Source organism: Pollachius pollachius (assembly GCF_949987615.1).
Source record: "Pollachius pollachius genome assembly, chromosome: 8".
Lineage (NCBI taxonomy): Eukaryota > Metazoa > Chordata > Actinopteri > Gadiformes > Gadidae > Pollachius > Pollachius pollachius.
The window spans coordinates 10,885,558-10,897,381 of record NC_136941.1 but is presented as its reverse complement, the minus strand read 5'-3'; the positions used below and the strand labels follow the sequence as shown (position 1 = coordinate 10,897,381).

The 11,824-nt window shown below is 46.3% G+C and overlaps 1 protein-coding gene across 3 annotated transcripts in view; it reads left to right on the top strand.

Annotated features, from left to right (window-relative positions):
* The window catches only part of nfatc2a (nuclear factor of activated T cells 2a), a 19,811-nt gene extending 8,223 nt beyond the window's left edge, over window positions 1–11,588 (top strand). For 2 of the 3 annotated variants that reach the window (XM_079742190.1, XM_079742188.1), the window contains exons 6-10: window positions 240–380; window positions 2,428–2,483; window positions 2,618–2,750; window positions 3,071–3,868; window positions 9,674–11,588. In XM_079742190.1, the coding sequence (XP_079598316.1) occupies window positions 240–380; window positions 2,428–2,483; window positions 2,618–2,750; window positions 3,071–3,868; window positions 9,674–9,729 (1,184 nt within the window). In that variant the 3' untranslated portion in view covers window positions 9,730–11,588. The remainder of the gene's footprint in view (window positions 1–239; window positions 381–2,427; window positions 2,484–2,617; window positions 2,751–3,070; window positions 3,869–9,673) is intronic. The other variant, XM_079742189.1, reaches the window with a different exon arrangement.
* Window positions 11,589–11,824: the final 236 nt, after the last annotated feature.

The window sequence follows — 11,824 nt, the reverse complement described above, 5'->3', positions numbered from 1 at the left end:
GATGAATTGTTCCGTGTGATGCATCTTGTTGATTAAAAAAAACAAAACAACTTATAACCTACATATAATCATGGTGATGTAATATTCTGGTAATAATGTGTGTGTCACAGTCTTCAAAATAATGCCGATAACAACCTACAAAGCTAAAAGTTGCACAACCTGGTTCCATATATGATGGCAGGGCCATAGACTGTCTCTTATTTCTTCTTCTACTGTGTCTCCCTCCTTTTCGGGTTCAGCCCAGCGCTCGGCCCATGAGCTCCCTCTGGTGGAGAAGCAGGATATGGACGGCTGCTCCGTCCTGGGGGGCCAGCAGATGATCCTGACGGGGCAGAACTTCAGCTCCGACTCCAGGGTTATCTTCATGGAGAAAACCCAAGGTGAGCAGTAGCATAGGGATCCCCTAACCCCTTTAACGCTGCATGTCTTTAGCACAGTGTTATTCCCCCAACTTCGGGAAATCCTTCCCTTAGTGATTCGCCTTCGGTTGCTATAAACCAAACTTTATATTGGTGAGCAGCGGCCACGCGATGAGACCTCCTAAAAGCATATGGTGTCATGACTCACCGGCTCCAGGGCTGTCAGAGAGAATAGCACTTGGCTCGTAAACATCGCTGGCTCTCGGAGCGCTACTGAGACTACAATGTCGCCCCCCCCCCCCACCCCCACCCTCACGTTTTTCCTGGGTTCCCTGCCATCGCACCACAACGCAGAGCAGATTAACACAGACAATTAAACACCGGTAGAGAAAAAATTACTGTGGGATTGCTATTGTTTTGGAGAGTCCCTGTATGACACATGCGCTCTGGACCAGGGCAGCTGTGAAAGCCCTTTGAATGGGAGACAGCTGCGCATGGCTGGGGCTCCCCTGGCTCCGTGTTCAGGGGAAGGTTTACCCTCAGCCAAGCACAGCCTCCACAGCTCCCAACAGCCCCTAACGGCTGGCTCCAACATCACCCCCCTCCCCCCTGTCCCCCCACTACACACACACACACACACACACACACACACACACACACACAGACACACACACACACATACTCCACCTAGTCCCCTCACAACCATCTCCAGAGGGTATCCCATGGAGTCGAGTTGCAACCAAATGCACAACAAACAGGGGCGCCAAGAAAGCATTGGTCATCAACTTCTGTTTTGGGAAAACTGAGCAAATTGATCATAAAAGTAGAAATAAGATGAAGGAGGGATTTTTCGGAATCCCCTTCGTTTGCTTGCTGACTCATTTCAGTGTTTTTCAATTGGTTGTGCATAGTTTCCCACCTACCTTTAACACTCTCAGCCATGTTGGACAGAGTGCTTCCCACTCACTTTATCAGACTGTGCACTCTCAGCCATGTCGGACAGAGTGATTCCCACTCACTTTATCAGACTGTGCACTCTCAGCCATGTTGGAGTAAGGGCTTCACAGCTATCTCTGTGCACTTTCAGTCCTGCTGTATGTCAAAGGCATTTTGGAATTTACAAGCATTTCTTATATTTATATAGCTATATTGAAAGATAAGTGAGGAAAACATTCATAAGAAATCAGGATGAACTAAAGTTACCCTGTTTTGCATATGTATTGTATGCAGCCCAACAGATATGCTTACAAAACACAATCTTAGTTTTTCAGATTGATTTCATATTACATAGGCAGTTCATACATAATAGACCTATATTTTGACCCCTAGCCTGAACACTCTTCTCTAAATGTAGCACTCTGTAGGTGGTAGAGCGCTACATTGCTATAAAGCAGAACTAAACTGTTGGGAAGTGAAACTGAAACTGAATAAAGGCTAACCTATCTGTTTACATCATCTCCTATCTGCTATCCCTTCAGCAGAAAGCAGTTGTTTCAAATCCTAAATGTTTACTTTGCAAATATTGCAGTTGCACTTGATGTCAACATCTCAATACTGAAAACTGTTTGGTTGGCCACAGCCTGGTAACATATCTAGACATCAACTCTTCTATTCAGTCATCTCCCCGCTAACCCATCCATCCAACCAATCACCAAAGTGCTGTACTCTACTGGTATTAAGAGCATGATACCCATAGACTCTGTGGCCGTGGGTCCACATGCAACATGCAAATGTTCAATGCATGTGAAGCAGTGCACTTCATGGTGTAAGAGGAAAGGGCTAGCCGGGGAGATCTCATCTAGCTTTAATCTAACAAAGAGTTGCCTGTGGCTGCGCCCACAACCCTCACGCTGCCAACACACGGAAACGCGTCTTCTGAACAGGATGAACAAGACATGAATTCAATGGCCGCTAAGAGCGCTTTTTCTACAATTTTCAATTGTGAGTTAAGGTCCAATATAGAGTGTAGTGAAAAAAAAATGCTTTCTCTCTTTATTAATTTCATATTCAAATAATCATTCGTACTCTGTGCTGACCTTCCTTGTCCCCTGTGTTCACCGTCCAACAGACGGCCAGCAGATATGGGAGATGGAGGCGACTGTAGACAAAGACAAGAGTCAGCCAGTAAGTGGAGCACCGCCGTGTCCCTGTGTGTCTGACGTAAAAAACGCTTCTCACTAACCCCACAGCACAGTTACAGTCTGATCCTAAAATGAGGGGACCATAAGCCCACTCATCATGGATCCCCTGTGCCGTAGAACCTGCTGTTTGTGGAGGTGCCTTCCTACCGGGAACTCTCCGTCTGCCACTCGGTCAAGGTCCACTTCTACGTCATCAATGGCAAGAGGAAGCGGAGCCAGCCGCAGCATTTCACCTTCACCCCGTTGTCAGGTAACGGTTCAATGGAGACCACATTGAATCACTACCTGTAGCAAACAAGCGCAACACGATAAACACACATTTAGAGTCTGCTCTTTGTCTGTACCAGGGCACGTTGTCCCCGGTCAATGTGTGTTACTAGTTTCACTCTATATACTCTATACTACCCGAGGACGTAGACGTGGCAGACAGTAAACAGTGTTACGAACGATGGCTGCATCTGTCCCACGATGAAGCCCAATCTGCGGCCCTGCTTGCAAAGGGTCCGCCCTGTGGCTGTGTTCTCTGTCCATCCAATGACCACTGTGCCCCCCCCCCCCCTTCTACCACAGTGCCCTCCATCAAGACGGAGCCCCAGGACGAGTACGAGGCGGCTCACATGGGCTTCGCCGTGCCCCAGATGCTGGGCCTGTCCCCTCACTCCTACTACCACAACGCCCGGGCCATCCTGCACCCGGACAGCGGCCTGGTCTCCGGCCTGGCCTCCTGCCAGGAGGGGGGGCGGGCCTCCCAGGACCCCCGCTACCAGCAGCAGCAGCAGCAGCTGCAGAGCCACGCCATCATCACCGCCGCCGGCCTGAGCAGCCCCAGCCTTTACCAGCAGATGCCCGACCCGCACCGCTCCGTGCTGGTCCACGCCGGCTCTCCCTCCCAGCCCCTGGGGGGTCCCCACCTGGCGGCAGGCCAGCACCCGTCCATCATCCAGTTCTCCCCCAACGGCCCCCCCGCACACCACCACCTTTTACTCCGAGGGGCAGGGGACCCCCCTCTCACCGCTGTCCCCCCCGCCGCCCCTCAGGCGGACAACAGCAGCAGCCAGCAGCCCACCACCTACAGCGAGGACGGATACTCCCCCCAGTCCACGCCCAACACGTCCCCCCACACCCAGGGGGGGCCGGCGGCCGGCCAGCCGCAGCACTACACCACGGTGATCCAGCCCCAGCCCCAGTACACGCAGAAGGCCCCCCCGCAGAAGGTCCGATCCCCCACTAGCCCCGGGGCCCCTGGCCCCGAGCAGGCGGGCCAGGAGGGGCCCCGGGAGGGGGCTCCACAACTGGGGGACGGCCGCCAGAGGAGGGTGGCGGTGAAGGAGGAGAACCTGGACCAGGCCTACCTCGATGACGGTGAGTGTAAGTCTGGGCCTCTCTACTTTGTGTGCATGGTGGCGTGTGACTCTCTGATGGTGTCGTCGTCGTCGTCGTGCGTGCGTGTGCTACTGATGAGGTTAAGTGAGAGTAGGTGGAGGTTTTCTTTTTTTTTCCTGCCCTTGTTTTCCGTCCAAGTGTCCAGGATTGATTATGGCCGCCGTCCGTCATTGTAGGGAAGCTATATGTTGCGATAGCGATGTCAAAGGCAATTAGGGGACGAAGAACTGTCGAGGAAAGATGAAACATTTCCCCGAGAACAATTGAAGGATATTTACAATTTCGCTTCACCGCGTATCCTCTGTGTGGCCAATAGTGTCCCTCGGAAAAAAGAATAAAGAAAATGAACACCCAATCTTACATCTTTAAAACAATGTTTGCCGAGGAGGTTCGTGAGTCGCATGTTTATACTTGTGCTTGTCAACCCCGTTGCCCTCTTGATAGAACTAATGTCAGGCCACGTTCAGCCGCAGTCAGGAGGTTGAATCTTTTCCTTGTTTTGCAAAGGTCCTCCCAACTACACCTTGTTACGCCCTAATGGCCCCTTCTGAGAGTCAATCGAGTCTCTCGTCCGCAACAGCCACATCGGTGAGTTTTTACAATTGATGAGTCGCAGATTTTTCCCCATCATTTGTCAGTTCACGGGTGAACCCCCCACCTCCGTACATGTTGGCTTGTCTCAAAAATGAGGGGGCTGGGAGGAGGGGCTGGGGGACGTTTTAGAACATTGTCAAAACACACAGCCCCTGTCTCTTTTTTTTTTTTGCCTCGGCTTTCTCTTGAAATATAATGTGAAAGTAGACACGCGAAAAACAAGAGAACGACAAAAAGAAAAGAAACGAGGTGTCAGTTCTCCTGATGGCCTGGATGTGTTGACACTGTTATTAACTGAAAAACAACTTCCATGGCAACCATTGTCACACAGTGGAACGGGGCTGCCTGGGAGAGCTGGGGAAAGCCTCTGTGTTTGTTGTAGTTGGCCGGGGCTCCCTTTGGCCCCGCGCCACCCAGTTCTGCGGGGGAACCCAACAGAGGATTAGCTTTTTTTTCCGACCATGGGATTTTGCCAATCTGGCACTAGAAATTCCCATTTGCAGCTGCGCCCCTCCAGAAAAACCCAGCCTGATCCCTGTAAGATAGTGGGGAGGAGGGTGGAGCGGGCGGTCCGCAGGAAAAGGGAAGGGTGGTGTGTGGTGGTGGTGGGGGTGGGGGTGTTGGAGAGGAGGGGGCCAGTGGAAAAAATGAAACGAAGAAAAGAGGCCAGCAATGGAATTTGTGTTTTTTGGATCTGGTAGATGCAGGGCTTCCCTACACAGTAAACAGCAACAGGGTTTTGGAGCTGGGTGAATTCACAGAGGGTTGTTTTCGGAACGGGCAGGGCTCGGTTCAGGCATGTCGGGTCAGGGGGAGACGCACTGATCACAGGGTGATGGCCAGGCCACATTATCCCCTCCTGGTTGCTGCCTGATGTGGCTGTTCTCCTCCGTTCCCCGTTTTAAACCCAGCAGCTTTGCATGAAACGGTAAAGACGCCTTGGTTTAGCGGTGTGGTTCCTCTCTTTGAGGGTGCGGTGGGACTTAAAGCATGACATACAGATGTCAGGTACAACATTTGACCACAGGGAATACAACCCCCCACCCCCATGGGATACATCTGATATTTCAACCCATTGTGCAGGTTGCATACAATAAAGAGCAGAACCGAAGCAGGTGTAGGCTGGGGTGGTGGTGGGGGTGGGGAAAATCCAGCTCAGTACACTTAACTCCGCAGAGAGAGATTGTCTGTGTGTGTGGTTGGATAGATCTTAAATCGAGGGCCTATCAGTGTACATGCGCTTAAGTGAACCGTGTCAGCTGTTAGCCGGTAGGCGAAGCAGGCCTAAAGTTTTCCGCCAGAAGTAGCTTGGAAGTCTTTTAACTTCATAAGGATTTAAACGTCGAGCAGATCTATGTTGACATTTAGAAAACACACACCTATTCATCATTAAATTAATACCATATACCATGCCGTTGCTGACTGATACTGAAACACTTTCAGCCTCAAAAAACAAATGAGGGGCGGCCCCTTAATGTACTGCGTATTTAGCGGAAAGCACACATGATATTATGCAGAAAATGAGAGTTCCTCTTCCTTTCACTCGTTTATAGAAATGAGGGAAAGCATACCGGCGTCATTTCCCTTGGGGGGGTTGTCCGTCACGTATCTAAGTCGTTCATTGGCTTCATGACGTGCCCTTTACTTTTAAGTCAGAAACAACTTCACAAACACTGATCCCTCCCCCACACGTGGGCTTGTTACCACCTCCATCTCATTTTTCCCACGACTGCAAAAGTGCCAAGTTTAAGCAAATACTGCAAATTAACGTTTCCATTCTGATCAAATTCTCCCGGGTCCGTCGGGGCTGCCAAATATCTCCCGTGCGTTGTTCTGAATCGGTTAAATACCTCAGTAAGTCATCTGTGCTTTTTCCGAACATGTTTTCTGTCAACGTTCACGCGGCTGGCTGAGGAATCACAAAGACCATTGTGTTGGTTTCCCTCTGAAGGCCAAGCAAGGCTGAGGCTGTGGCCCACTGGCTGCCGTCCGCTGCCTGTTTAGCAGGAAGGAGAGGGAGAGAGCGGAGGGAGAGCCATGGGGCCCGGCCTGCACGGCCTCCCAGGGCCACGCTGGGGGGGGGGGGGGGGGGGGGGGAGGCGAGGGTGGTGGTGGTGATGTTGTTGGTGGTGGTGGAATAACGCCCAGAGGCAGTGGAGCGGGTGAAAAATGTTCCAACAGGTGGAGAGATAAAGCACACGGAGAGAGCATGGCGGACAAGCATTAGTTTCACTTCACTTCCACCCCATTGGAGAGGAAGGACCAACGATACATGCCATGGTTTCAGCTTCCCTCCACCTCCTTAGACTTAATAGTGTGTTTGTTTTGTTTGTCTACTTGTGTTGGAGGAGGAGTTAGCTGTTGGTCCAACTGGATCATCCTTTATCCACTCCCTCAAGGTTGGCTGGCCTTCCTCTCAAGGTTACCAAGACAACTTCTAAGCAGCCATGCTCAGTGGCTCTGTGTTCCAGCCCCAAGCTGCAGTCGGAATGTCCTGTGAGCCCCTTTGAAGCCGTTATTATTATGATGACTCATCGGCCCTATGACCCAGTAGTATAATACTACCGTCCATTTCATTGAAATACATTTTTACAACAAAAAACGATATCATCCCAGCGGTTGAGTCGCACTCACGTCAACTCGATGGCAGTATTAATAAACCAACCTGTTGTAACATTTTTGCACCCATCCGTGGGTGGATGCATTTATTCTCATAACATAATCATTTCAAACCCTTTTAACCCAAAGTGATGGCGTGGTGGAACAATCCAGTGAAAGAGTGTAGCTTTAAAGTTAAACATACTGCAGTATGTACAGTATTCATGAGCTGGCTGCTAGGTGTGCGTGTGCGTGTTTGTGTGCGTGTGTGTGTGTGTGTGTGTGTGTGCGTGTGTGTGTGTGTGTTTGTACTGCACGTACAGATGGGTTTCTGCTCCCTCGGCACACCACTGACCCACTCTTTGTCACTCTTCGTTTGGCGGTGGCGGTGGCGTGCCCGTCTCTCTCTTGAGTCTCGTTTGGGGGCAGCATAGGGATCCCCTCTGTACTCCTACGCCGGTGAACCAGTCGGTAAACAGTCCAGACAGACACTCACCTATTGTACAGGCGCAGGAGTCCCTGAGTGTTCCTCACGCCAGCCTCGGCCCGGCCGTTCCCCGTGCCAACCCTTCATTAGGCTCAGCAAAGCCCTTCTTGTGTGTATTTGACCGCCTGTGGCTCTCCCTCACTCGCATCCCCCCCCTCTCTCTCTCTCTCTGGCTCTCTCTCTCTTTCTCTCTCTCTGGCTGTCTCTCTCTCTCTGGCTGTCTCTCTCTCTCTGGCTGTCTCTCTCGCTCTCTCTCTCTCTCTTGCTGTTTCTCTCGCTCCCTCTCGCTGTCTCTCTCTCTCTCTCTCTCTCCCTCTCTCTCTCTCTCTCGCTGTCTCTCTCTCTCTCTCTCTCTCTCTCTCTCCCTCTCTCTCTCTCTCTCGCTGTCTCTCTCTCTCTCTCTCTCTCTCTCTCTCCCTCTCTCTCTCCCTCTCTCTCTCTCTCTCCCCCTCTCTCTCTCTCTATGCCTGTTTTTTTATGCTCAGGAAAACACCCTGAGGCACCACTGGGCGAGATGAAAGGGGCTTCGAGGCGTGAGGTGTCAAAGGGAATTCCACCGCAGACTTAAACAAACAGGAGCCCAGCCGCGTTGGTTACTATACGTCTGCAGGGCCTCCACGCTCCCGTTTGGTTTCAGAGACGCAGCCCTGGCTATCCATAGGGCTCAGTGTGGGGGTTACTGTACTGGCTTTCCTCTCACAGCGGCTGCAGATGTTCAATGACAGCATGCTTTGGGGAAGTTGAAACTGGGTTATTGTCTGCTCCAAATCACAAAACTAGATTGAATGTAACTCAAGTGTAAAAAGGTTAAGAGGGAAGAGGAAGTAGAATAAGAGGAAGCGAGCATCACTTTCTAAATAAAGCAAAACGGAACAAAAGAAACAACACGGCTTCACATCATGCAGCTGATTTATGGCCACGTTTGGGTCGGCTCAGGCATCATATTTTCTCGAGCTTAAAACATTACATGTAATAATTAAATGGTTTATTTATGAGTTTCAATCGTTTCAGCCGCGTTTCATTCTTAAATGCAATCGGGCTGCCAAAAAAAAGGTTTGTTTTTTTGGTCAAGGTTACCAAGACAACTTCTAAGCAGTTATGCTCAGTGGCTCTGTGTTCCAGGCCCAAGCTGCAGTCGGAATGTCTTGTGAGCCCCTTTGAAGCCGTTATTATTTTGATGACTCACCAGCCCTAATGACCCAGTAGTATAATACTCCATAGTAGCAACGACTATGCAGCCACACTGTGCTACAGAGATAGTTAGCATGCACGTGTGTTTGGGTGTTAGCGTGTATGTTTTAATGCTCGCTCACAAACACTGGCTCCGCGGGGGACTGATGAAGAGCAGAGAACAACACTCTGTGGTGCTCTGCTCAGCATATACTATGCTGTTGTGTTGGATGTGGCCTTTCTGGTAGGACAACATATGGTGCATTCCTCACAGCTGTCGGTATTTGACCGTGATCAAAGCACAAGCATCCAGAATCTACATCTCGCCTGTTGACAGGAGAAGGCAGCCACTTTGTTCATGGTGTTAGAATTCTTTGGGATATTATTTTATTTTATTGTTTTTGCAGATGGATGAGCTACTATGTTTTGTTTGGGAAAAGTTATCCTTGTTTTTTTACAGGGTCAGGGTTTTGGTTAAGGTTAGGGGTTGCTAACTGACCTAGGGTTAGGGTTACCTTACTTACCTAGCTAACCTTTGTAAATGTGAAACCTTGAGACTCAATTCTCTCTCGTGGCAACTGGCTCTATTTTTCTTCTTTTAAGATTTAAAGAGTGAACATTTCCTGTTCAACTCGCTCACCTTTACTTCACCGCATGAAGAGAGACACCTAAAGCCTATGTGTGCAAAACAGGAAACGGATAGAGATTATTATCTTTCTCTTGACAACACAAGAAAAACTGTCATGGGACACATGGACATCTTTCATGTGTTTTCCTGTTAATAAGCTTCACTCTTGTTCTCATTTACTTTCACATTGTTATATTTTTTATTATCTTATTGCAACATGAGCTAAAGTGCGCTTGGCTTTGTACGCTATGCCTTGTCCTCTTACTTTCTAACATCCTCTTTTCTTGTCTTTTCTCTCTGTCTCTCTCTACAGTCAACGAAATCATAAGGAAGGATCTGACTGCTGTCCAGGCCAGAGGGCAGATATAGAGGAAAAACCTGCAGGACACGACATCATGTCAACTTCGTCAAAGCTATAGCCCTACCCCGCAACTCCTCATCCTCTTTATCCATAGAGATGTCCGTTTACAGCCATTATATTAGAGTCATCTTTTCGTATTTCATGACTGTAAAGTCTTTACTTAAATGTGGAAAACAATCAAAATAATGTGCTGAAATCAATGTTTCTTAAAGTGAAACATCTTTTTATTATACAAGATGAATAAAGAGAGGGTCGATAACTAAAATACATTCACATGCTGCAAAACTGTTAATACCTTTGGACTATTGGAGCTACTTTTACTTCGAATATATACTCAAAAGTCAAAATGTCTACAGATGTACAACAGCAGATTGTATGTACTTTAATCATCTCATTTTAGGTTCAGTTGTGTATGAAGTATGTGGAGAGAAAAACACACTACCTTATTATTTTAGTGACTTAACTAAAATAAAAAACAATATTTGGCACCTCCTAAAATGCACTGTTTTGCCAAAACTTGTAAACATTTCTTTGATGTGAATAGTGCCTTTAAATCTGTGGCTTAAATGATTGATTAAAATTATGAAAATGATCATATGTGCAGCAGCTTATTAAAAGCCATACGTTAAAGGCTTTATAGTGTAAAGTATTTTCCAAGTCCAATATTCCAAATTATTGGGGATGCCAAATGCAGCAGGCAAACACAGATTTGAAATCTGGTTGCTTGTCTTTCTCTTAAATACCTTTTCTTTTTGTATTTCTCATAATTGTATTGTAGTTATATCTGTGTTTGTATTTCAATTCACAGAGAATATATCCAGTGCCTTTTTTATGTAAGATGTTTTGTACAGTGCTTGCAGAAGTCTGAGAGCATTTATAAAGGCAGCCATTGTATTCAAAGACATCAACAGACTTGTCCTGTCACTTCATGTGTTATGCACTAGTGTGCCTTCAGTGCCTTGCATTTTCAAGGTAAGCCCCCATTTTTAGAAAATAATACAGAAAATACATTATTATTATGTCTATTTTTGTATTAAATTATTATGTCAAATATTTTTTATTTTGTCTTAACAAAGTTTTATTTCATACAAATATAGTTTAAAATAGTGGTTGCAAAGAGTGCCTTTATCTTTTAAGTGCCATTAATCCGACTTAAAATATGACCAATGAAGTGCAATTAAAGCTATTTGTTTTAAAGGCAACCATTGGCCAGAAAATGGTTGTGTAATGTTTAATATTGGATATCATATGGGTATTTTGCAGGAGTGAGATTTGATAAAAACAGTTATATAAATGTTTTCTCTAATGAGCCATTCTCTCCATGTACAAAGAGTTTCTGAATGTAAACTTTATATTTGTTTCTGTAAATATAAGATGCAAAGTATATCCTGTTTGTCCAAGAATTAATTAATTCAAAGGTTAAAGAAGGAATGTAAAATACATTTTCCCTCTTTTTTATGTTCTTCATGAGTTACATTCTTTCTTTTATCAATCCATTAGTTTTCAAGTATACACAAAGTTTGTGATTGATTTACACGTTTTACTACAAAGAACACTTATAGTATATTGCACTGTAATTATTACTTTGCGTTACTATGAGGAAATATTCAATTTTTATTTTAATTTGCAAAAATCGAGAGTGGATGATTGTTTTTACAAAGGGAATTATTATAGGCATATTTCTACTGCCAATAGTGTTTAATTATTTTGCTTTTTGAATATGTTACTATCATTGTTACAAAAAGTTTGTTCCATCAATGGACAACATGATTTTCCCTCATCATTTTTTTTTATAATTTGTTCTATTATGAATGTATCAAACTGTATGTTTAAAACAATTTGTTTCATCTTATTTTTATATCCTTAAAGTAGCAATAAATAATAACCATAGACGATTCTCTTGTGTTGTTTGTTATGTTTTTACTTCAATCAACCGAGTTCTTTAAATCATCACCAACTTTGTTTGTTAACATCCAATAAAACATGAGTTTGGCTTAGATTAAGTTTATTTAACCAAAATCATTAGATGAGACACACAAATTTACACGCTTAACCTACATCGAGTATTAAAGCTAATAACTCTCAAAGACCAGACATATTCCA